Raw genomic sequence first — 26,195 nt, 5'->3', positions numbered from 1 at the left:
TTGTGACGTTTGTTTTGCGTTCTCCTCCAGGACCCACATTTAATTCACCACAGATGTAATGTTTCCAATTAGCTGCCAGATACACTTTTACATTTGCAAACGTAAAGGTTCCTTCCAAGCCTTCTGGTGAAACCGCTGCTCCACGGAAATAGGAACTTAATGGACGAGGGAATCCTCCACAGCTGCGGACAGTTGTGTATCCAGCGCTACCCCGTCCCAGTCACACTCAACGACCCACGTGGAGTGAGAACCAGCCACCGCACACCGTCACAACAATCGGGCACGCACAGTGACGGTCCCTTACCATCCACAGTCTCTAGAGACTCACACGCAGATAGCACAACCAGCACACAGTTCCTCGGGAGAGACCCAGGGACTCGAACACGCACATCGCTCCTCCGCGCACTACGCAAGCAAGGCTCCCGGCTCACCCCTAAACACCGCGAGATCCGGCTTCAAGGCCGGGCTACTACCTATAAGTCTCGAGACTACGTTTCCCAGAAGACACTGCGGTGCCGGCCCTATCATGGCGCAGCATAGGTGTGCTTTATGCGTCTGCGCCATCTTCCGGATGCGCGCTGCGAGTCAGCGGGTACCGAGGTGGAAGCGCGCCCTGGGTTGTCGGGGGCGCGGCCGCGGTGGCACTTGGACCCGAGAAGGCGGCAGGTGAGGGGCTCCGGGGCTTTCCAGGCGCTCCGGGGTCCAAATAGGAACGAGTGTCGCGGCCGGCTGGGTCTCAGGCCTGAGAAGAACCGAGCTGTCTCGCCCCATCGTCGCTCTGTGGCTTTACCGGCGTGAGACTACATTTCCCGCCGGCCCTCGCGGCACGCGATAGCTGGCGCCCCCTTTCTGCGTCCAGCCTCATAGCCCAGGTGCATGGACCACTTAGGTGGGTGCACAGGGGTCCCTGACCCCCTGAAATTGCGGATGTTTTGCATTCACTGTTATGCGTGTTTTTGTTTTTTTTTTAATCTGAGAGGAAATCTTGTTTCATGACGTTTTCAGAGAGTTGCAAGACCCCCAGAGGATTTAGAACAGCTAGTTTAGAAGAATTTACATTTGGGAACATTTTATATGACCTTGTTCAAATTCTGTGTCCAGCAATCGGGAACCACTTGAGGGAAACACAGACTATCCTGTGTAAATGGGATATCGTGCAGTTAATACAAATAATGCTTATAAAAGTGGTTATAGTAAGGAAAGGCTGCCTATTACATCATATTACCCAACATGCATAATTCTTTCACTTACACCTTACCTGGAACTAAACGTTTGTAACGCAATAGGCACTTTACATACTCCTTTGTAGGATACTTCTTAATGAGCTCAAGAACTGGTTAAATGACAACCCTGCAAACACTTGGGTGTGTTTTCTTCCACTTTTTCGGTTTTGTTTTGTTTTAGCCTGTGTGTCAGTGAGTTTGACTTCCTTTTGCTGAATGTTCTTGAAGGATCCAGTAGTTAGTATCTCTGCTTGTCAGTTAATGTTGCCCGACTTCATTTTTGACAGCCACTTGGCGTTCCATTATATGGTTATGCCAAACATGGTTCCACCACTTGCCTACTTATGTTCTCGTTTTCGGTTCTATTATGGGCATTCAGCTTTGTGCACTGCTGTGTCTCTATGGAAGAGCACATTTATGTGCTGATACTGGAGCGCTGGGCCTGCCCCCTGTAAATTTTGTCTCTTACTGTTTCTTGTAACTCTGTCCCATTTGTTGATGCAAGGCATGCTCCATGAAGTGGCGTCTACAAAGCCTCAGTTTGGGCTGTGGCGCTTTTTGTAAATTTGGCCTTTGGGAAAAGAGCCAGGTAGACTTGGGAATGTGTTATCTTTGCTGCAGGAGAGAGTTACATGACCTAGTCCTGGAAAGGCTTTGTTTTAGGCTGGGGCTGTGCAAATTTTGCAGGCCTTCTATGCTCCCTGGCTGGAGGAAAGCCTTCCCTGTCCTTGATGTAACACGTGGGTCTCAGTCACTAGAACAGCCTCAGCATCCCTGTCTCAGACTTGCATCTGCAACAAAACAGAACCATTATGTTTAGGGGGAATGGGAAGGAAGGACCACTGGTTCCCCTTCTTGCAGCAGCTGAAGCAGGTTTCCTGGGGTTGGGTGAGGATCCCTTTGTCTCACCTCTCTCTCATTTTCTTGGTGGGCAGAGGGCAAGCAGGTGGGAACTTGTGGCTTTGGCATTCTAGTCGCTGTGAGGCAAGCGTAGCCTCTCATGTTTGCTCTTTCCTCCCCCAGCTCTGCCATCGCAGGACTCTGCTTTTCCCCAAGAGAGGAACCAGGAGGAGGACCTGTCAGCCCTTGAAATTCTAAAAGTCATGCCCCTTGTGAGTTTTAAAATCCCATAAATACTTGCTTTTCTTACCTTGAAACTTCCCACCTGGGTTCCATCCAGGAATCTGGTTCTCAGACTTTCCCATTCTAGGGAATAAAAGGACCAGACAGCGAGTCCCCTCTCCCATTGTCCTCTCCTCGTAAATGCCCACAGATTTGTTCTCTGTAGCATTCTGTATCTCCTGATGGTTTTCTTCTGCTAGGAGGAGAAACCCATTTCCCTGTATGAAATGAGAGCATCTTCTGTAAGAACTGAAGAGATGGAAATGAACATAGGAGCAATCACATGGAGAAAAGCAGGGGAGGTGGTGTTGGTTGGTTTCAATTTAAGTCTGTGGTCCAGTGCCCTGCTTTGGGAATGATTAATGATTGGATATGTAATTGATGTTTGACTGGGAATCCATCAGAGATTCCATGCCAAAGTTAAGTCTAGTTTGATGTCGAACAGAGCATATGAAGCTGGGACAGTCTCCATTAATTTCTTTAGCTTAAGAGCAAGAAAAGTACAGACAGAGCTGAGAATGGTGGGTGATACAGCAAGTGAGATGACCAGCTAGAAGGGTGAGTGGTCAGGGCTTGGGAAAGCCTGTGAGATCTGATCCAACCTCTGGGCCCAAAATAAGAGGATGCTTGAGTCATTAGTTTCACTTGATAGAAAATCGTACTCAATAAAAGTGATCTCCATGGTTTTTCCCATGAAGAAAAATCATTGTTATGTTCTGACATAATGATGAACTTTCATCTCCAAGAAATTCTTGACTTATATGAAAATCCTGTATCTAAGATAGAAAACGTTTCTATAATTTAAAAAAATAAAATATTTGGGGAAAGTACATGAGAAATATGTTTTGTTATTGTTATTCCAAAAGATAGAAATGATATGTCTCACCTTGAGAATTTATTGTATGCCAAGTACAGAGTGGGCTGTGTGTGTTATTACACTGTTTCTTAAATAAGGAAAACTCCATTTTCATCCCGGACTTGTGCACAGAGCTTTGATTTGCAGTTACAAGGAGTGTTTGAGAACATTTGAACATTCTGTTTTACTCATACCCATTTCTTTCTTTTTTTTTTTTTTTTTTGAGACGGAGTTTCGCTCTTGTTACCCAGGCTGGAGTGCAATGGCGCTGTCTCGGCTCACCGCAGCCTCTGCCTTCTGGGTTCAAGCAATTCTCCTGCCTCAGCTTCCCGAGTAGCTGGGACTACAGGCACGCGCCACCGTGCCCACGCCACCACGCCCAGCTAATTTTTGTATTTTTAGTAGAGACGGGGTTTCACCATGTTGACCAGGATGGTCTCGATCTCTTGACCTCGTGATCCACCCGCCTCGGCCTCCCAAAGTGCTGGGATTACAGGCATGAGCCACCGCGTCCGGCCACTCATACCCATTTCTAATGTAACCTTTCACATTCAGTCCCACCCTTCTTGTTCAACCAAAAAACCCCAGCCCCTGCAAAGACCTGCCCCACCTCCTTTCATGCCACTGTGACCCATTGAAATACATTTGTATCACACGTGCCTGTCATTCCAGGGGTCAGAATTGTTCAGGGATGTGGCCATAGTCTTCTCCCAAGAAGAATGGCAGTGGCTGGCACCTGCTCAGAGGGATCTGTACAGAGACGTGATGTTGGAGACCTACAGCAACCTGGTCTCACTGGGTAAGGTGATGTAGTCTGTGGGTTTGGAGGTTATCGTTGGACACGTGTATTCCTTCCTGATCAGTTGTTTTATGACTGATTGGTCATGTCTGAGGGGTTACAGGGCAGCACTATTGGCTGAAGCTACATCTTCCCCTACCTCAGGCAACGGTCCCATCTTCTGCTGCAACTGTGTCTCCTGCTTGATGATCAGGTCCTGGATATGAATCCTGGGCCCCTACATCGTAACCAAGTGGCATGTTTCTTCTTATCTCCAGGTCTGGCCATTTCCAAACCCGATGTGATATCCTTCCTAGAGCAAGGGAAAGAGCCCTGGATGGTGGAAAGGGTGGTGGCTGGAGGCCTGTGCCCAGGTGAGTGAGGTATCAGTGACAAGGGAGCAGCCAATTCGGGTATCAGGTCAGCTGGAAGTGGCCCTTTGTCTTAGAAAATCCTCCCTGCAGGTTGCTACATTCGAAGCTTATGTCTTACGTGTCTTCCTGAGCTTGTCAGCTGTATTCGACAAAGGTGGCTGCTCCTTCCTCGTGAAACATGTAAAAATTCAACCTGCAGGATAGGGCTAGACTGAGTACAAATATGGTGGCCCTAAGGAAAGTATTTTCTCTTTGGAAAGATGTATCTTTTGACCATTTTTCTTTATTTTTTAATTTTAATTAAACGTTTTTTTTTTTAACCTTTAAGTTCAGGAGTAGAAGTGCAGGTTTGTTAAATAGGTAAACCTGTGTCATGGGGGTTTACTGTACAAATTATTTCCTTACCCAGATATTAAGCCTAGTACCCATTAGTTATTCTTCCTGATTCTCTCCCTCTTCCTACTCTCCATTCTCCAAAAGGCCAGCATGTGTTGTCCCACTCTATGTGTCCATGTGTTGGCGCCCACTTATAAGTGAGAACATGCAGTGTTTGGTTTTCTGTTCCTGTGTGTTTGCTAAGCCATGATTTTATAATCTACCTTGAGAGGATATAAATATGGTGCTCCTCACAAACCTGCTGGTCTCAGAATTCACTGATGGTTTTCTCTTGGGTCAGATCTGTTTAATAATTACAAAATAGTGATTTTAGAAAACTTAATTATTCTTTCTGTATTAGTTCACACACCCCTGTGAAGAAGGGCTTTCTCCCTTTTACCGTTTGTTTCTTCATTTATATCATGGATTCATAGTAGGGGCACACTTTTTCTCATCTTATAAAGCTGCTTTTACTCAGTAACAGATTATTATCCATTATCATTATTTATCACAACGTTCACGTTTTTCCAAATTTGGCTGGTGACACCCTTTCAAACTGGCTCCTGGGTTCTTTGGACGTAATCCCTCCCCCTTTGCTATAAGCACGTTTTTAAGTTTTTTAGTTTCAACAATTCAGTAAGTTAGCTAGTTAACGTAAATACGGAACAAGTCCACACAGGTGACATCCATGGACATAAATGCAAGAATGCCAACCGTCACGTGAACCAAAAAGTACCAGCTCTTACAATGTTGACTATGTAGCGGTGACTGGTAGGTCATGCTTCTTCACATAAGCAAGGGTACACATTCAAATGTTTTTTTAAACAAAAACTAGGAACAAAACAAGAATTTTATGTTTCTAAAAGGAGAAGCATAGAAGTCAATGTATATGAAAGGCAGAAGAACATAAGGACACGATAGGAAAGAGATTTCAGTGGGCACAACGTTAGTCCGTCGTGTTAATAGGTTCACATATTAAAACCTTTCTGCAGCCAGGTGTAGTAACTCATGCCTGTAATGCTGGCTACTCAGAAGGCTGAGCGGGAAGCATCACCTGCGCTCACCTGAGCCAGAGAGGTTGAGGCTGTATTATACCAGGATTGCGCCTCTGCACTCCAGCCTGGGCAACAGAATGAGACCGCAGCTTTCAGGAAAGGAAAACTATTTTGGAGGGAAACTTTCTATAGAACTTTTACATACAGGTTTGTTTTTTTTTAAGTTGTAAGTTGTCGTACTTAAACTAACATGCAGATTTTGCTTTTGTCTCCAAATTGATTGCAATACTTTTGAGTCCAATCAAAACACCTCAGAAACATCCGGTTACTGTTGATCACAATGCATGTGGCATGCTGACAGAATTTAAGAGGGTACTGGTGTCAGCTTGTTAATGTTCTTTCATGCTGGGGTCACTGCAGTGAGTGGAGCTGCAAAACCACGTATCTGAAACCTTGACAAATGTTGCGAATACTGGTTCTGTTCGGTAAATGACCGATGTTTTTGTGAAAGTTCCTAACACAGAATTCTCTCCTGCTCTTTCACCCTCAATAAATGCTGTAAAGTGCATTCACAGAGATAAAGCTACTGCACAAAATCTCCCCCTCGTAGAAACGGAAAGGAGTAGTGTCACACTGGAGCCGAATTGTACACATTCGATATGCCAGTGTAGCAACATCCTTACAGAAGTATCGTGAACATGTTTAAGGGTTATGTACATACATCTCTTCAAAGTATGAAAAGGTGCATTTGAACTTAATGGCAACATTTAAAAGTTAGTACCCTTTTAGCACATTGACTGGAACAAAATTCTCATCAAAAAGCATTTGTAGGCTGGGCGTGGTGGCTTATGCCCGTAATCCCAGCACTTTGGGAGGCCAAGGCAGGTAGATTGCTTGAGCCCAGTAGTTTCAGACCAGCCTGGGCAATATGGTGAAACCACATCTCTACAAAAAAATACAAAAATTAGCTGAGCATGGTGGTGCCCACCTGTGAGGAGTCTGAGGCAGGAGGATGGCTTGAGCTTAGGAGGTCGAGGCTGCAGTAAGCCAAGATCATGCCACTGCCCTCCAGCATGGGTGACAAAGTGAGAATCTGTTAAAACAACAACAACAAAGTACCTTGTTCATTTACAAAACTGTAAAAAATTACCTGCGGAATTAGACAGCAGAGGGCGCCTTTTCTAAAATTGTATACTGTCCTCGGTGTTAATACAATGTTGCCGTTCAAATGCTCACTGTGAAAACAAGCAGAGAAAAATTCAGAAGTGGTTAAGTGTTCCCGGCTTTAAGCAAATGAAATCTAGGTGTGATAAACAGGCAGGTTCGTAATAATTCTCTGAAAGGACAGTTGAATTCTAGCTGCCTGCATGCACCACAAAGTTAGGGAAGATATGGGGATGTGCTCATATCACTGGAGTGACCAAAAACCAACATTTTCCTGCTGTCCCAAACTGGTAATAGTTTGTCTCTAACTTTACCATTCGAGTTTTTTGTATTTATTTAAATGTCCAAATTATGCTAAATGTGAAGCACCTGTTAGAAGTGGAAAATATTTTATTGCTTATACATAAGATTTTTAGATGATGTTTCATTGGTTGCACAGTGTCTTCTGCCCAAATCACATTAAAATACTGTGCCAGATTTTGTAAAGAAACGTGAAAACACTGAAGACCTCTTTTGTTGCCATTTTGCAACTTTACAAGAAGTGAAATAGAAGCAGGAAGTTAGAGATGTATGACTGTTGGTAATATCTTTGGATAGTTATACAATAGTATTTAATCAGCGATGGCTTTATTTAAAAGTGTTCATGGAATAAATAACTCTGTACTCAGCAGAGCTCAACTGTGCAAGGTGAATATGTGCAAGGAAAAAACGGCATCTTGGAGAAAGGAGTGCTTTAAAAAGACATTTCCTTGGAAGCAGCCAAGATTTTTTTCACATTGCCAGAAAGACCAAGTAATATATGATCACTTTGATTTCTACAACCAAAAGTCCAGTTAGGCAGTTAGCTTGTCCCAAATGTTGTTTTGTACACCAGGCTGGCTTTAATATTCCATGGTCCATGGCACTTTCTTGGTTCCCTTTTTGTTCTTGTAAGATGGCTGCCATACACCCTAATCATTGATCTGTGCCCTCATAGGTAGATAGGTGGCTGTATTTGGAAACTGTCCCACTAGTTGTTGGAAGACAGTAGAGACCCTTAACCTTCCTCTTGAACAGCCAAACACAGCGTCTGAAAAAAACATCTTGCTTTGTGTCCTGTTTACATGGTCTTGTTCTTACCATGCCATGTGGACACACTACAGTTGTGGCACAAGCCTTTGAGGTAACAGCAGCCAGCATTATGTCTGCAAAATCTGATGTTTCTTTCACAGTCTTTATCATCTTCCATTGTAGAAGCAATCTTACATTCCAGTAATTTTAGCTTAACATTTTCACAAATAACAAAAGGAATGATAGTATCTGATATGCCACCATATAAAACAGGCATGTGCCTGTAACGTCCTCAAGGCCATCTGTTTGATACACATGATGAAGACGTTCAAAAGCTTTCTCCCATTCACTTTCCCCCATTCTCTTTCTCCCATGGTTCCTTGCATCAAGCTATGCCTAAGTCTCTTTAAGTCAGCTGGGGTTGATTGCTGTAATTACGGTAAAACCTGCCCCTGTAGCTGAAATCATATACTGGGGAGAATCAGAGTCCGTTATACCATTCAACTTTTTCATGTAATTACGGTAAAACCTGCCCCTGTAGCTGAAATCATATACTGGGGAGAATCAGAGTCCGTTATACCATTCAGCTTTTTCATGTAATTACGGTAAAACCTGCCCCTGGAGCTGAAATCATATACTGCGTAGAATCAGAGTCCGTTATGCCATTCAGCTTTTTCATGTAATTACGGTAAAACCTGCCCCTGGAGCTGAAATAATATACTGGGTAGAATCAGAGTCCGTTATGCCATTCAACTTTTTCATGTAATTACGGTAAAACCTGCCCCTGTAGCTGAAATCATATACTGGGTAGAATCAGAGTCCGTTATACCATTCAACTTTTTCATGCAGTTTGAATAAGCAGCAAAGTATGTTGCTCTAGAAGCACCCACCCCCTAATCCTCTAAACAAGGAACAAAGCCCTTCTTTTCCCAAGGTCACCTTTAAGAAATGGTAAGGTTCAGGTGAATGAATGACATTTAAGAAATGTCAGTTAGTTGACAATGGGCTTCAGCCATGGTGTTCAGCTATACTTCAGATATAAAAAGCTTCTCAGAGGAAGATAGCAGCCATGTTATTCCAGCTTCCGGCCGACATACGAGAATAGCTGCCACTGTCCCAGCATGGTCCTCTGGCTCATTCTCCCACATGTCCTCCAGGTGCTGAGGCAGGCTGCAGATCCAACCACACACTTCCTCCATCACTTTTATTTTTATTTTTTTAAACAGTGACGAAATAGAAGATTTACCATGTCAGCCATTTTTAAGTGTACAGTTCAGTAGCATGAAGTACATTGACCCTGTTTTACGTCCATCTCCTGAACTCTTCATCTTGAAATCCCCATCATTTTTAAAAATTCACTCTATTTGGGGCATAATTTACAGTCAATAACAAGCATTTTTTAAATTAGTTTTGAGTGTTGACAAATTTATACGCCCACATAACCATCACTTCAATCAAGACAGTGAGCATTTCCGTCAACCTGACAAGTCCCTCGTGCTCTTTCCTGCACAGGAATTTCCTCAAACCGATGGTTTGCTTTGCTTTCTGTCACTGTATATTTGTCTCTTCGAGAGTCTCACAGAAATATTGTCTTAGAAAATATGTTTCAGCAGCAATTCTGACCCATACCAACTCTGTTTTGTTTTTCTTAAAGACAGGGTCCGACTGGGTATGGTGGCTCACGCCTGTAATCCCAACACTTTGGGAGGCTGAGGTGGGCAGATCACGAGGTCAGGAGTTCGAGATCAGCCAGACCAACATGGTGAAACCCATCTCTACAAAAAAATTAAAAAATTAGCCGGGCATAGTGGTGCATGCCTGTAATCCCAACCACTCAAGAGGCTGAGGCAGGAGAATTGCTTGAACCAGGGAGTTGGCAGTTGCAATGAGCCAAGATTGCACTACTGCACTCCAGCCTGAGTGACGGAGCAAGACTGTCTCAAAAAGAACAGAAAAAGTGTCTCCCTCTGTCCCCTGGCTGGGGTGCACTGGCATGATCATACCTCACTGCAACCTTGAACTCTTGGGATTAATCAGTCCTCTTTTCTCAGCTGGGACTACAGGCACGTGCCACTACAACTAGCTAATTTTTAAAAATTGTTTTGTAGACATGGGGTCTTGCTGTGTTGCCCAAGCCTGTCTAAACTCCTGGCCTCAAATGATTCTCCCTTCTTGGCTTCCCAAAGCACTGGGATTTCAGGCATGAGCCACCATGCCCAGCCTGACACTAACATTTCAGAATCACTTTTCTCGCCTTTCTGATCACCTTGGTCATCTGATTTATGGTATTTTCCTTTCACTGTTCTACGTGTCCATTTTCTAATGGCTTAGCTATATTCAAGAGTTAACAGGCATTGAGTCTAAACCCTCCCAGTTCTTACTGTAGTTCCTTTATCCGGAAAAAGAAAAACCAAACATACTTGCTTTTTCTCATTCTATTTCAGTTTTGGAGTCCAGATATGACACCAAGGAATTATCTCCAAAGCCGCATGTTTATGAAGTTGAATCACCCCAGTGGGAGCTAATGGAAGGCTTTGCAAGTTACCATCTTGAGTGTTCGAGTTTCCAAGATGATTGGGAATGCAGAAGCCAGTTTGACAGACAGCAGGGAAATCCAGATAGACGTTTCCATCAAATGATCCCCAGACATGAAGAAATGCCCACTTTCGACCAGCGTACGTCCCTTACTTTTTATCAGAAAATTCATGCTAGAGAAAAACCTTTTGGGTATAATAAATGTAGAAAAGACTTCTGGCAAAAAGAACTCCTTATTAATCATCAAGCAATTCATACTAATGAGAAACCCTATCAATGTAAGGAATGTGGGAAGGCCTTTAAATATGGCTCACGACTAATTCAACATGAGAATATTCATTCTGGTAAGAAACCCTACGAGTGTAAGGAATGTGGAAAGGCCTTCAATTCTGGTTCAAATTTTATACAACACCAGAGAGTTCACACTGGTGAGAAACCATATGAATGTAAAGACTGCGAGAAGGCCTTTAGTCGAAGCTCACAGTTGATTGAACATCAGCGAACTCACACAGGTGAGAAACCCTATCAGTGTAAGGAATGTGGCAAGGCCTTCAATCGGATCTCACATCTTAAAGTACATTACAGGATTCATACTGGCGAAAAGCCCTATGCATGCAAGGAATGTGGGAAAACCTTCAGTCATCGGTCTCAATTGATTCAACATCAGACTCTTCATACTGGCAAGAAACTCTATGAATGTAAGGAATGTGGGAAGGCTTTTAATCAAGGCTCAACTCTTATACGACATCAGAGAATTCATACCGGTGAGAAGCCTTATGAATGTAAAGTATGCGGGAAGGCCTTTAGAGTGAGCTCACAACTCAAGCAACATCAGAGAATTCACACTGGAGAGAAACCCTACCAATGTAAGGTATGTGGTAGGGCCTTCAAACGGGTCTCACATCTTACTGTGCATTATAGAATTCACACAGGGGAAAAGCCATATGAATGTAAGGAATGTGGGAAGGCGTTTAGTCACTGCTCACAACTGATGCATCATCAAGTTACTCATACTGAGACAAAGCCCTACGAATATAAGGAATGTGGGAGGACCTTGAGTCATGACTCAACTACTGTTCAAGCTCAGCGAATGCATAATAGAGACGCGCATGTGAATCTAAGAACTGTAGAAAAGCCTTCCATCAGCACATACCCCTTCCTAATCATCAGAGAGTTCATGCTGGCAAGCAGCCATATGAATGGAAGTAACGAGGAAAGCCCATTGGCTTAGGCTACTCATAACTTCCTCCTCCCTCTTGGAAAGACTTGGAGAGTGCAATGCCAGTGACAGTGCCTTCGCCCAGAGGTGATCCTTTATCCTAAGTCTGAAAACTCCTGTCAAGGAAAATTGTATGGATGTAAATTGTTCAGACCGTGATTGTGAAAGAAGCAGGGAGAGGTTGGCAGAAACTTTATTTCAGAACACATCCCAGAATCACATTTTCTAACCACAGTGTAGCAGTTTTATCAAGAATGAAAAGTTTTAGTTTTCTTACAAGTTAAAAATTTTTTAACAGCCAAATTATTACTTGCTTAGCAAGGAAATAAATCATGCAGTTATCATAAATGGTAATGAGAAGGATGAATGGAGAATTTACCAGGCTGAGGGATGTGAAATGTGGCTAAAGGGATGTGAGGGTAATGGGGAAGTCAGAGCTCCGCTGGAGTAATCTTTACGGCCTCTGAATGCATGTGTATACATGAACATCTGAAAGCTAAGCTCAGGCACTAAACATACTATTCAAGACTACAGACACCCAGGCAGTGAAAGAAGAAAATAACAGAAAATGTTAAATAAAGTGACCATCTTACAGTAATCTCAGTTTTTATTTCTTCCTGATCCAGAAATGATCAAAATTTAGGAGAGTGTTTCTGAATTTCCACATTGTTACATTGTTTATGTGGCTGGTGCGGACACCCATTGGTTATCATACCAGCAGCCACGCCCAGTTCCCCTGGTTATTGGTAGCAACTGTGTCTGTCTTAGACTGAGGGTATCAGATGCTAATCTTCCAGCCTCATGTGCAGCACAGCATGGCCGGGCCAGTATCAGTCTTGCTAAGTGGGATCTGCTGGGGCTTCTGGGAAAGATTTTCCTCATTTGGAAGAGAGAGGTTTATCATGAAGACTTCTTCCTCTCTCTCTTCCTGCTTTTAAACATTTTTCTATGAGAACATGATGCCTGGAGCTGCTGCAGCTATCTTGGAACCAAGAAAACAAAAAAGTAGACCTCAGAGAAGCTGACTCAGAGCCTGAGAAGACTCAGCTACTAGGCCAATTCTGGAACTGCCTCTTTGATGCTTTGTTATATAAGAAAAACCTTGATTGCTGACTTACTTTAGTTGGATATTTTGTAAATTCGCAGCCAAAAGCATCCTAAATGATATAATTTTATTATGATTAGTAAATGTGGCTTGAAAATAACTCCTTTTTTGAATTTGACTTTTTTTTTGAGACAGTCTTGCACTGTCACCAGGCTGGAATGCAGTGGTGTGATCTCAGCTCACTGCAACCTCCACACTCCCAGGTTCAAGCAATTCTGCCTCATCCTCCTGAGTAGCTGGGACTACAGGCACAAAGCATCACACCCAGCTAACTTTTATATTTTTAGTAGAGCCAGGGTTTCACCATGTTGGCCAGGATGGTCTCGAGCTCTTGACCACCTTGGTCTCCCAAGGTGTGTGATTACAGGTGTGAGCCACCACGCCCTGCCAATTTGACATTTGTGTGTGTGTGTGTGTGGTTAAGTACAAGATTGATTTCTATATATGGTCCATGAACATTGAAAAAATACATATTCTACATTTTTGGATACAAGTTTCTAAATAAGTCTATTAAGCCACTAGATTGCAATGGTAAAAATCTCCCTGTTTTTATATGATTTGTGTATGCTGGATCAGAATTTCCTAAAACATTTTTGCAAATATCTTGAATTTCCAGACTTTTTTGTTGTTTATCTTGTTTGACCTACAGGGACATACTACTAACCCTTTATTTATGAATCATACCTTTATCTTTACATAATATCCCATTTGCCTACTGCAGCGTCTAAAACCCAAATCCAGCCTTCTGCCTGGTTTCCAGTCTCATTGTAACACATTGCATCGATGATGTACAGCTGCTTTTGCCTCATTACAGAGCTGAGTAGTTGCAACATAGATTATATGGCCACAACACCTGTATTTACTGTCTGGGTGTTTTTGTTTGAGACGGCATCTCAAACTGGAGTGCGGTGGCACAGCCATGGTTCACTGCAGCCTCAGCCTCCCATTCAAACAGCCCTCCTACCTCAGCCTCCTGAGCAGCTTGGACCACAGGCATGTGCCACCATACCATGCTAATTTTTAAAAAAAGGTATTTTGTAGGCAGGGTTTTCCTGTTGTCTTGGATGGTCTCAAACTCCTGGGCTCAAGCAGTTCTCCCATGTTGGCCTCACAAAGAGCTGAGATTACAGGTGTGAGCCACTGCACCTGGCCTTGTCTGGTTTTTTAGATTTAAGTTTGGGTCAGGCACTACAACTCCCGTCTGTAATTCCAACACTGGGAGGCCGAGGCAGGAGGATCACTTGATACCATGAGTTCCAGACCAGCCTAGGCAACAAAGGGAGCTCCCCATCTCTGCAAAGAAACAGAGAGATTAGCCAGGTATGGTGGCATGTGCCAGTAGTCCCAACGACTTGGGAGGCTGAGGTGAGAGGATCATTTGAGCCCAGGACTTCAAGGTTGCAGTGAGCTGTGATCACACTATACACTCCAGCCTGGGCAACAGAACAAGACCTTATCTCAAAAAAAGAAGTTTGCCAGGCCAGGCGTGGTGGCTCATGCCTATAATCCCAGCACTTTGGGAGGCCGAGGCGGGTGGATCACGAGGTCAAGAGATCGAGACCATCCTGGTCAACAAGGTGAAACCCCGTCTTTACTAAAAATACAAATATTAGCTGGGCACGGTGGTGTGTGCCTGTAGTCCCAGCTACTCAGGAGGCTGAGGCAGGAGAATTGCTTGAACCCAGGAGGCGGAGGTTGTGGTGAGCCGAGATCGTGCCATTGCACTCCAGCCTGGGTAACAAGAGTGAAACTCTGTCTCAAAAAAAAAAAAAAAAAAGAAGTTTGCCAACCCCTGACCCAGAGTAATTCTTTTTGTATTTTATTCCCACACTGTGTAATGCCAATGAATAATGATTTCTCTTTATCTGGTATGTTTTTGCCTGTTGGTTTTCAACATCTGTCACCTTATATAGAAACACGTATTCGTGTCCCACAGTAAGTAGTATATGCAAACCTACCTGCAAAGGTTGAGGGAACGGGAAGGCTGGCAAATCCGACTCCTCAGAAAGAAACATTTAATAGGGATGTCAGAAGAGAAGTCGTTTCTCCAGCAGCTGTGAGGTGGCGGATTCCTGCACTCACATCATCACAAGCTGTTTTGGTAGAACATACGCACGCCGCTCATCACTTTTCAGACCCTCTTGTGAAACCTATGACCCAGCGGGAAAGTTGCAGAAGTATCTATGAGGCGTCATCTGTGCTCGAGTCACTGCTTCTTGATCTTGCCGAAGGACTGTCTTGTGCAGGAGTCAAACGTTGATCATTATCGCAGTTTCACTTCAAGATAGTGTTACTCTTGCTATGCAAAAGGCTGTTTTCATACAAGTCACATGCTGCTAATTTCTAAATTTTTTTGTAGAGACAAGGTCTTGCTATGTTGCCCGGGCTGGTCTTGATCTTCTGGGCTCAAGTGCTCCTCCCACCTGGCCCTCCCAAAGTGCTGGGATTATAGGCATGAGCCACCATACCCAGCCTAGAGAAATTTAACACCTGTAACCCCAGCACTTTGGGTGGCCAAGGCAAGTGGATCACCTGAGGTTGGGAGTTCAAGACCAGCCTGACCTGCATGGAGAAACTCCATCTCTACTAAAAATACAAAATTAGCCAGGCATGGTGGCACATTCCTGTAATCCCCACTACCCGGGAGGCTGAGGCAGGAGAATCGCTTGAACCTGGGAGGCAGAGGTCATGCCACTGCACTCCAGCCTGGGCAACAAGAGCGAAACTCTGTCTCAAAAAAAAAAAAAAATTAGTTGGGTGTGCTGGCACACGCCTGTAGTCCCAGCTACTTGGGAGGCTGAGGTGGGAGGACTGCTTGAGCCCAGGAGGCAGAGACTGCAGTGAGCCATGATTGTGCCACTGCACTCCAGCCTGGGTGACAGAGTGAGACCCTGTCTGAAAAATAAGTAAAAGCATAACCATTTATAAAATGTGATTGGGCCGGGCGTGGCGGCTCACACCTGTAACCCCAGCACTTTGGGAGGCCGAGGTGGGTGGATCACAAGGTCAAGAGATCGAGACCATCCTGGTCAACATGGTGAAACCCCGTCTCTACTAAAAATACAAAAAATTAGCTGGGCACGGTGGCGTGTGCCTGTAATCCCAGCTACTCAGGAGGCTGAGGCAGGAGAATTGCCTGAACCCAGGAGGCGGAGGTTGCGGTGAGCCGAGATCGCGCCATTGCACTCCAGCCTGGGTAACGAGAGTGAAACTCCGCCTCAAAAAAAAAAAAAAAAGTGATTAATTGAATGTCATCAATTGAAAGCTTTTATCACCATTATGTAAATGAAAAGGTAGGTTACAGAATAGTAGAAAATATTTCCAAAATCTGATGAACAACTCATAATTGCAAGCTAAGAAAAACCTCTAATTTAAAAAATAATCTGCAAAAGACTTCAACACACACTTTACAAACAAATATGTATCGTCAAGGGACAGCATTTTTAAGTTAAATTAAAAGTGCAGTTAAGTATTCTGCACAAACTAAGAAAGCATATTTTAGAAGACTCAGAATACAAAGTGCTGGTCACGACGTGGAACAATCAGAATTAACATTTCAAGTACTGGTTATTGGACAACATTTTCCACTACACATTCTAGCGTTGAGTACAGTGAAAACGGTGTCTAAAGGACTTCCCGCAGTGACTGCGCCGAAAGGGTCTTTCACCAGTAGGAATTAGCTCACGTTGACAAAGTGTTGAGGAAGCATTAAGGGACTTCCCACAGGCGTGGCATTTATAGGGTTTCTCTCCACTGTGAGTTCTCTTACGGGTGACAAGGGAAGAGGAGGCAGTGAAGGCCTTTCCACATTCCTTGCTTTTATATGGTTTCTCTCCACTGTGTGTTCTCTTATGGGTGACAAGGGAAGAGGAGGCAGTGAAGGCCTTTCCACATTCCTTGCTTTTATATGGTTTCTCTCCACTGTGTGTTCTCTTATGGGTGACAAGGGAAGAGGAGGCAGTGAAGGCCTTTCCACATTCCTTACATTCATAGGGTTTCTCATCAGTATGAATTCTCCTGTGCAGAGTGAGCAGCATGACACGACAGCAGGTCTTTTTGCAGTCCTTACATTGATAAGGCTTTTCTCCAGTGTGAATTCTCCAATGTTCAATCAAGGAAGACAGGCGCACAAAAGATTTCTTAGACTTACTACACTCAGAGGGTTTCTCTCCAGAATGAGTTTTCTGAAGTTTACTGAGTTGTGCACTTTGAGTGAAGGCTCTGCCACACTCCTTACATTCATACAGCTTTTCTCCACTATGAACTTGCTGCGGATCCATAAGGGCGGAGGAACAGCTGAATGCCTTTCCACAGTCACAGAACTTTCGTCTCGTATGTGTACTCTGATGCTGTGTGAGATGCGTCATCTGGCTGAAGGTTTTCATACATTCCTTACATGCATGCGGTTTCTCACCCGTGTGCATTCTCTCATGCTGGGTAAGGTGTAACCTCTGATTGAAGGTTTCACTACATTCGCTACATGCACAGGGTCTCTCTCCTGTGTAGATTCTTGCTGCTGAATGAGAGTTGATCAATGAAGTATTTCCCACAATGTAAACACTGATTGAATTTCTTTCGCGTATGACTTCTCTGATGGAGAGTAAGCTGCGTACTGTGGCAGTATACATTTCCACATTCCTTACATATGTTTCTTGTGCATTTTGTCACTGTGTCAAACGGAGATAATACTTCATTAATAGCCTTTTTATGGATGACTCCTTAGTCTCTGCACCTGGTACAGCTGAAAGGGAAAAAAATCAACTAACAGAAGCACACTCAACTAACTTAATGTACATCTTTTATCCTTTCAACCCCCTTTAGGCACCTTTTCAAGAGATGAAGATACCAGTTTTAAGGATATATTGATAAGAATGCTTATTGAAATAAGCTTTATATTGGAAACAAACTATGTCCCTCGTAATTAATCGTGGTATATCTATATCTGTAGTATTACTCAGCTACTAAAAAAAGACTGAACTTCAGCTGCTTTCTGACCTGCAGGATAATGTATGAAGTGAAAAGGACAAGATGCAGACTTATGTGTTAAGTTATACACCAAGTTTCAAAACACAAAGAGGAAAAAGGTAGTTTCTGTATATATATGTATGTATTAACCTGAAGCATTAATGTGTCCAGAGAGAAGTCACCTCCAGTGATTTTACTGCAGAAACAATTTGACTTCATATAGAAACAATAAAATCAATCTACAGTCAGGGACAGACAGGGTAGGAGTTCTCCTTGATACAGACATCTTGAGACTGAAGAGATCACTAAGCAAACAGGTAAAATAGGAGCGTCAAGTGAAGGCAGCAAGGAAGTGGATTTACATGTACTATGGGGAATCGCAGAGGTCAAAATGGCATCACGGGAAGGCTGATCAACGTGATCACAAATTAAAGAAAGGCAGTAGGGTTTGCCGTGGCAAATACAATGCCCTTCCAACCTGTAGTTATTTTTACTGTTTAGAAGCAGAAGCTCAGAGAGGCTGGCTGTGCTTGCTGTAAACGTTAAGAGCAGAGCCTCGGTTAATTATGGAGAATGACCGAGTTCTGGCCTGTTTATGCACGAAACGTGGGAATCCCACTGTTTTCTCCAGATTAAACTATGTATGTAGACAGTGGAGAGGGCTTACCTCATTAAGCGTGCAAGAAGGGCTGGTTTTTACAGGGAGACTCTACCACAAAGGCCTCATGGTTTTTAAAATGAACTCAAAAGATTATTACCAAATGTGGGGCTCTGGGTCACATGATATTAGGGTGACCTCCAAAAGGGCTAAAGACTGAGATGAGACATGTGAGCAGTCAGCCATGTCTACATAACGATGCCCTAATAAGCCGTCTGGATACCAAGGGTCAGGTGGGCTTCCTTGCTCGGCCATACTCTGTGCATTTTGCCACACATCATTGCTGGGAGGAGTTAACACTGTTCGTGACTCCACTGTGGGGGCATAAATGCAAGTCCTCCTAGACTCTGCCCTATGTCTTTTTCCTTGGTTGATTTTAATACGTATCCTCATGGTAATAAACTGTAAACATGAGTATAACAGCTTTCAGTGAGTTCTGTGAGTCCTTCTACTGAATTATCAAACCTGACAGTCATCTTGGGACCTTTGGATTTGCAATTTGTGTCAGAACTCATGGTGGTCTTGGGGATCCCCATACTTTGCAGTGAGCATCAGAATGATGTTCTTGTGGACTATTCACTAACTCTGCAGGCAGGAATACAAGCATGTGATGAATCCCGTGACTACTCCTAGTAAGCATCTCTTAACAGTCTCAACAGTCAACTCGTTTTAAAAAAGGAATGAACGTTAATGAATAAAACGACCAATGAATACACCCATTCAAACAATCAGACCACTACGTAAGTTATTTTCCAGTAAATAACAGTATCAAAGACCCAGACATAAAAACAGTTGTGAGAAACAGGACCCTGAGTTTAAAAGGAAGCTCACCATATACAAAGAGGAAAGACACGCTTGTCATTTCTGAGCCGAGGCATTTGTGAAAGTAGATATAAATGGTGGGTGATCAGTATCCATTTAGAAACTCAGACTCAAGGAGACGAATTTCTACATATGTATGAAACGCTGGATGAGAGCATCTTTCACATCTTAAAGGTGTCTGCCCTCTAGAACCGTCATGCCTTTCATATACATGACTCACCCCTGCTAGTGGTTCTTCATACTCACCTGGCAATGGGCCTCTTAGCTCTTGCCACTCTCCAAGGCCGTTTTCTTTTCTCCAACAGTGAAATCACAGATTTAGAAATGGAAAGGCCTGTGAAAATAAACAAAATTGGCTGTGCTCTGGTTACTGAGGTATTCTGACAGATCAACACTGTAATCGGGACATAAGCCATTATAGAAACAGAAAAATTAGAATATCTGGCACATAGAATAAAGAAAGCTGCTCACCCCAATCCCATGTGGCATGTAAATTCTGAATCTCACAAGATTCCCAATATAAAAAAATAAGACATACTCAAGACCAGATGCTGAAGAAAGGGCTTTAAGCACTTACCCAGCCAGACCAGGTTCCGATAATTCTCCAACATCACAGATGCGTACAAATCTCTCTGAACAGGGTTCAAGAATCCCCACTCTTCCTTGGAGAAGTCAATGGCCACATCTTAGAATGTCACTGATCCCTGAAATGACAAACATTTTCTTAGAAGAGCCCAGGTAAATAACTGGAAGTTGGGAGGAGCTGATCAGGACTCTGTGACTTAGGAGAGAAGCTTATTTAGAGCAACACTATCAAATAGTGTTTATTGAAATTTGGGTATAGAAAAATACTTAATAAGGGAAACATTCAAGATGAACAGGAGATTCAAAAAACACTGAATAGTTTAAGAAATGTATTGCTCAGAGACCATGTATCCACATATTCAAAAGCGATTTGTAAAGGAACTATCATAGTTGCTTTTATAATCTTACATATTCATAGTATGACCACACTCTGACTTTGTTAAAAGCCAGTCATCATCAATTCTACCATAGATCCTCAGAGATGGATCAAATTCTACCATGTATGACTTTCAGAATCAATTACAAATTACTTTCTTGCTGAAATAAAAGGTAGTTCCCTTTCTTTAAATGTGGATTGGACCTACGATTTGCTTTAATCAACAGAATGTGACAGAAGTGACACTAACTAGTTCCAAATGAAAGCTTTAGGAAGGTTTGGTGTCTTCTGTTTTGCCCTCATAGGGGCTCGTGCCACATAAGAAAAGCGAGTGGGAAGCTGCCAATGGAGAGTGAGAGATTCATCAAATAAAGATGAGGAACTCGGCTAGCAGCAAAGAGTGGCCCAGATACATGACTCCAGCTATTCCAGTTAAATGTAAAATCTATGGATGAAGAAGCCGTATTGGGGCTTCAGGCCCCCACAGGCATCATGGGATCAGATATTAATCATTCCCACCCTGTCCAGTTCGGTGTGAATTCTCAGGAAGTGAAGCAGCCTTGGCTCTAGCAGCTACATTTTAGTGTAGTAAATGTACTGGTCTGAAAACTGCAGCAGACGGGTTATTATTCCACCTCATTTGCCTCCATCAGGGCCTGCAACAGGAGTAAGGAATGAGGTTTTATCCTCAGCTACTTATGAAGAAGGGGTTGAGAAGAGCTGAGGATGCCCAGCCTACCGCCAGTTTTCCTTTCCGGCATCCTGGGACTTCATCAACTCGTGATAAAAGTAGCATTCCCAATTACTTCCATCATACACAGTTGTCCTTCCCAGATACACCCTTACACCATCTGTAACAACAGTACATAGGTCAAAAGCTATCGGAACTTTATTGTATTAAACATGGGGCAGAGAAGATTTCTTTTTTCTCACTTGAATGTGGGGTTTCAGAAATCTTCAATATGGCTCGGTGCAGTGGCTCATGCCTATAATCCCAGTGTTCCTGGATCAAGCTGAGGGTCAGGCTGCTATTTATTGAGGCCTAGTAACAAGATGCAGATGAACTGGGGAGAAAGAGTTTTTATTTCTGTAGCCAGTTACAGGGAGAGGCCTGGAAATTATCACCAGACCAACTCTAAATTACCAAGTTTTCCAGAGCTTATACACCTTCTAAGCTACATGTCTATGTTAACTGCGCATTCATCTAAAGATGTAAGTGACTAACTTCTTTTCATCTATGACTAAGGTCTGAGTCTTAGAGACCTTTCTCTGGACCCTCAGTAAATTTACTTGATCTCAATGGGTTCAGGTCTGGGGTGATTACTCTTATCTTGTCTCCTGCTAAACCACAGGGGTTTGGGGAGTTCCTTCAGACCCCCAATAAAACCTGTTTCATCTGAAATGGGTCCAATTAACAATTCCTTCATGATTTTGTCATGCTTTTAGGTCCAGGAAAGGCCTAGGAAAACTCTTGGTGGGTTTTTGTTACATTCCAGCCTTTGTATAAGGGCACTGGCTTTTAACGTTTAACTTAACCACTGTCAGTACTGAAAGTTTTTATGGAGGCCTGAGTTTGCTGAGATCTGACCTGCCACACCAGCACTTTGGGAGGCCGAGAGAGGAGGACTACTTGAGCCCAGGAGTTCAAGACAAGCCTAGGCAACATAGCAATACTTAATCTCTAAAAAATTTAAAAAATTAGCCAGGCATGGTGGCACACGCCTGTAGTCCCAGCTACTCAGGAGGCTAAGGCTGGAGAATTGCTTGAGCCTAGGAGGTCAAGGCTGCAGTGAGCCATGATCAATATGATGAATTTGTGTATAATATGTTAAATGTTCACAAAGCAATCCACTCATCAGCAGATCCCTGTTCAAGGAACTGAATGTCACCAGCACCTCCAGGATTCTCCAAGACTGCTTCAGGACATACCTCTTGCTATCCTGAATTCTGTCACCATAAATGAGGCAGACTACAATATATCTAATGAATAATTTTTAAATTTTTCTTGATATTCTTCAGGTGCCAGTATTTTATTTCTCTTTCAAGAGACAGGGGTCTTGCTGTGCTGTCCAGGCTGGAAGGCAGTGATTATTCACGTGTGTGATCATGATGCCCTATTGTGATGAAAGGCCGGCTGAAGTGATCCTCCTGCCTCAGCGTCCCAGGTTGCTGGGACTACAGGTGTGTGCCACTGCGTCCAGATGCCAGTATTTTTTCTACGACTACATCTTCTAAAAGATCAGAAACAGACATCTACAGGTTCAATATCCCTAAGCTGAAATGCTTCAAAATCTGAAACTTTTTGAGTGTTGACATAAGATTAAAAAAGAAATGCTCATTGGGACGTTTTGAATTTTGGATTTGGGATGCTCAACCAGTAGGTATAATGAGAATGTTCCCCCCCGCAAAAAAAAAAACCCAAAATCTGAAATACTTCTGGTCCCAGGCATTTTGGATAAAAAATACTCAGCCTACCCAATAATATTCATAGCAGTTTTATTAATAACCAAAAACCTGGAAACACCCCAAATGTCTATCGACAGGAAAATGAGTAAGTAGGCTAACATATTAACACAATGCAACACTCAGCAGAACAACAAATAATGGACATCAATGCATATCAAGAAACATTATGTTGAGCTAATGAAGCCAGACACACACATATAAACTACTTGACTCCATTTATGTGAAGCCAAGCAAAACAAATCCACTATCATTAAAACAAGAAATTGATCTCCTTTTCCAAGAAACAAGAAATCCTTCATCAAAACAAGAAATCCTTTTCCTTTGAGGGTCAGGAAAGAGAAAAATAGATGAAAAAAATACTTGCAAGAGTGATGGAAATCTATCTTGATGGTGACAATATCAGCGGAGTTAAGAAAGCACTGGAAACATGGAGAAAATGGGATAAAAACTGGTGGTTAAAAAAGCTGTAAGCTCAAATACTTCACATCAAAATACAGAAAAAAATAAAGTGATAAAAATGTTTTTTTTCTGCACAGTTGTTATATGATGGTTATACATAAATATAATTTAACAATTTCACGAGTAGCTTCAGTCATAACAAACAGAATGTGTCGGGAAAATATTGCCTCTTTTCCGAAAAGAAAGAAAATCAAACTGTCCCTTCGAAAAGAAAATCTATTCTTCAAACAAAATATCTTGGTGACTACACTTACCAGGCTAAGAATCAAATCTGGTTGTTTTTGCACAAAATTTCAGAGACCATGAAAACACCCTGAACGAAACCTGTGACTTCATCTGTGGAATTCTTGGAAATACGTTTAAGCCGCCCAACTTCAAAGTGGAACCTGTGATCCCAAACATTATCTTTCACTAATGTTCCTAGTAAATGTCCTGACCTTGTTAACCTGGACTTTCATGCTCAAGACGTCAATCACATTCCCATTCCCCCAAATTTCCAAAGGCAGATTACCATTACTGAGTCTGAACCACTCATGAGCATTTTCTATGACGCATCCTCTCAGTCTGGGACTGTACAGAATGTCAATAATGACTGAGTATTCACCTCTACTTCAAGAAGATGACAGTTTCCAGATAATGGCTCTCGTCTTCTCCAGGGAGTGTAACTTTGACCCCCAAACAGTGCTTAAAAGACGACTGGTGACAGTGGAGATTCAGAATAATTCATTCGGTGAATAAATGAACCCTAAAGTACAGGACATGGACTCTGAGGAGAGGGGTCCCCATAGTCCCGTGTGTTGCTGAATGAGAAGACCTGGGACTCGGCCCGTGTCAGTCTTTTTTTTTTTGAGATGGAGTTTCGCTCTTGTTACCCAGGCTGGAGTGCAATGGCGCGATCTCGGCTCACCGCAACCTCCATCTCCTGGGTTCAGGCAATTCTCCTGCCTCAGCCTCCTGAGTAGCTGGGATTACAGGCACGCGCCACCATGCCCAGCTAATTTTTTGTATTATTAGTAGAGACGGGCTTTCACCATGTTGACCAGGATGATCTCGATCTCTTGACCTACTGATCCACCCGCCTCGGACTCCCAAAGTATTGGGATTACAGGCTTGAGCCACCGCGCCCGGCCCCCCGTGTCAGTCTTTACCACCCAAGTAAGCAAAAGTAGATATGCCCAGGACTTAAAACCTATGAGGCCGCAGGAAACGAAGATAGAACAAAAACCTACCCGAGACATGGCTAATGCGCACCGTGCCGGAACAGCGTTCTGAACAGCCACAGGGTCCTGGAAATGTAGGGCTAAGGAGAAGGAAGGAAACTTCAGAGACCAGATTCTCGAACCCACTGCCACCCATTTTCAACCACGTTCCTGAACAAACTCCAAGAGCGACAGATTTCACTGACAGTTTGATGGAAACATCAAATTCTCAGACAAGTAATGTCGATAATGAGGAGGAAGCTGTTACCATAGAGATGAATGAACCAGTTCAATTCACGTTTGCACTGAGGTACCCGAACTTCACCACAGCCACTCCACTCTCTTCAACAGGGACACTCAGTGTGTCTGCAGATGTACCCCTTGTTGGAGAGTATAAAACTGCTGACATGGGACACTTAAAGTACTACCGAGATGGAGGATGAAGAGGGATCTTAGGCATTCTTAAAATTCAAGAAAATAAAACTAAGCTCTTTGAGAACTGCTCCTGACATGCCAGCATATACTGAAGTCTTTTCTGTCACCAAATTTGTACCTCTAACTACACAGGTAGATACTTTTATCTGTAAATAACCTATTTTTTTCTCTGTTCTCTGCAGTTTGCTTAAAGATCTCTGCAAAGTCAGATCCAGTCTAATTAAATACTGTTTAGCGTGCATCTCTGGTTCCTGAAAACGTATAACGGCCTTTTTCAACGCCTCAGTCGCCTACTCTGGGATAGAACCATGCACACAGATATTAATTTTAATTATGTCTTCTAGAGCCGGGCGCGGTGGCTCACGCCTGTAATCCCAGCACTTTGGGAGGCCGAGGCAGGTGGATCGCGAGGTCAAGAGATCAAGACCATCCTGGTCAACATGGTGAAACCCCGTCTCTACTAAAAATACAAAAAATTAGCTGGGCATGGTGGCACGTGCCTGTAATCCCAGCTACTCGGGAGGCTGAGGCAGGAGAATTGCCTGAACCCAGGAGGCAGAGGTTGCGGTGAGCCGAGATCGCGCCATTGCACTCCAGCCTGGGTAACAAGAGCTAAACTCCGTCTCAAAAAAAAAAAAAAATAATAATAACAATAAATAAATAAAACAGAAAATAAAAATAAAAAATGTTAAAAATTATGCCTTCTGTGTGCACAGACGCCGACACACTGACTGTCGGGCTTACCCGCACCCAGCACCTCCAGACTCAGGCCGGCACTGACCCCTGGGCCTCCAGCCATTGAGGTGGCCACTCCTGCCCGGAGCGCCTGTGAGACGGGCCGCCCGGCCCCCAAGCAACACAAGCCTCATCATGTCCCGTTATGACGTGGCGCTGGGAAAATCCCGTCCAAGAAAGGAGAAACGGCGACGCTGCCCACTCAGCTCTCTCTGCAGCCCACCACCCACCTGAAGCACCGGCCGCACCGCCTGTGGGCCCCGGTGGTTTCTGGGAGTAGGCGACGACCCGTAGTGCGCATGTGCAGCCCCGCGCCTCCGCTCCCAGGGACCGGAATCCAGAGGCGACCTCGGCTAAGAGACAAGGTACCTGTGGCATAAAGTACCAGAAGAGTGGAGGGGGAGGCGGGTCCGCCGATGACCGAGTACGCATGCGTGAGCTCGGCCTTGGGGGCGTGGCTTTGTGCCCGTCGGAGGTGTGGGGAGAATGCTGCGCCTGCGCACAGACAGCCACGCGGTTGCCTTCTGAGGGGTGCAGTGTATTTCAGTGCCAGGAACAGACTTAGTTGGAGGCTGTAAGAGGAGGTGGGGAAAGGGCCTAGTGGTAATACACCGGCGTGGAAATGTTCTTCTTAAGTTTGGGAAAGTGTTTGCAACGAGGTGCGTGGGACCACCCGGCGTCTGCTTTAGTGTATCCGAT

General features: G+C 43.7%; 4 protein-coding genes and 1 pseudogene across 23 annotated transcripts in view; 3 read left to right on the top strand and 2 right to left on the bottom strand.

Moving 5' to 3' along the window:
- Positions 1-503: 503 nt before the first annotated feature.
- ZNF582 (zinc finger protein 582) lies at positions 504-12,896 on the top strand. Of its 4 annotated transcripts, none has more exons than XM_008988706.5 (5): positions 570-666; positions 2,247-2,335; positions 3,874-4,000; positions 4,258-4,353; positions 10,382-12,896. In XM_008988706.5, exons 2-5 carry the CDS (start codon positions 2,327-2,329, stop codon positions 11,701-11,703), a joined length of 1,554 nt encoding a protein of 517 aa, XP_008986954.3. In that variant the 5' UTR covers positions 570-666; positions 2,247-2,326; the 3' UTR covers positions 11,704-12,896. The 4 variants fall into 4 exon arrangements, with proteins under 4 accessions (XP_035141171.2, XP_008986954.3, XP_008986953.3 ...); XM_008988705.5 differs by having other exon boundaries at positions 570-889; XM_035285280.3 differs by lacking the exon at positions 2,247-2,335 and having other exon boundaries at positions 504-666.
- Positions 945-25,930, bottom strand: LOC103790112 (zinc finger protein 727). 12 transcript variants are annotated; one of them, XM_078361690.1, is made up of 11 exons: positions 25,727-25,908; positions 24,357-24,427; positions 23,033-23,087; positions 20,942-21,053; positions 19,819-19,945; positions 19,488-19,575; positions 6,874-6,958; positions 4,472-4,546; positions 4,140-4,292; positions 2,374-2,563; positions 945-2,264 (listed from the first exon to the last, which is right to left on the bottom strand). In XM_078361690.1, the coding sequence occupies exons 5-9, from the start codon at positions 19,850-19,852 to the stop codon at positions 4,248-4,250; spliced, it is 327 nt and encodes a 108-aa protein (XP_078217816.1). In that variant the 5' UTR covers positions 19,853-19,945; positions 20,942-21,053; positions 23,033-23,087; positions 24,357-24,427; positions 25,727-25,908; the 3' UTR covers positions 945-2,264; positions 2,374-2,563; positions 4,140-4,247. The 12 variants fall into 12 exon arrangements, with proteins under 12 accessions (XP_078217816.1, XP_078217810.1, XP_078217809.1 ...); XM_078361689.1 differs by having other exon boundaries at positions 1,053-2,264; positions 2,374-4,015; XM_078361684.1 differs by lacking the exons at positions 4,140-4,292; positions 4,472-4,546 and having other exon boundaries at positions 945-2,014; positions 2,133-2,264.
- Positions 16,143-18,433, bottom strand: LOC144580921 (uncharacterized; annotated as a pseudogene).
- The window catches only part of LOC100405843 (zinc finger and SCAN domain-containing protein 5A-like), a 128,615-nt gene continuing 128,235 nt past the window's right edge, over positions 25,816-26,195 (top strand). For both annotated transcript variants that reach the window (XM_078361682.1, XM_078361680.1), the window contains exon 1: positions 25,816-25,861. The gene's annotated coding sequence lies outside the window, so the exon portion shown is untranslated. The remainder of the gene's footprint in view (positions 25,862-26,195) is intronic.
- Positions 25,816-26,195, top strand: part of LOC100402578 (zinc finger and SCAN domain-containing protein 5A) — a 112,217-nt gene continuing 111,837 nt past the window's right edge. For all 5 annotated transcript variants that reach the window (XM_008988703.6, XM_002762521.6, XM_078361670.1 and 2 more), the window contains exon 1: positions 25,816-25,861. The gene's annotated coding sequence lies outside the window, so the exon portion shown is untranslated. The remainder of the gene's footprint in view (positions 25,862-26,195) is intronic.

Source organism: Callithrix jacchus, chromosome 22, assembly GCF_049354715.1.
Source record: "Callithrix jacchus isolate 240 chromosome 22, calJac240_pri, whole genome shotgun sequence".
Classification (NCBI taxonomy): Eukaryota; Metazoa; Chordata; class Mammalia; order Primates; family Cebidae; genus Callithrix; species Callithrix jacchus.
This window is presented reverse-complemented; position numbering and strand designations above follow the sequence as displayed.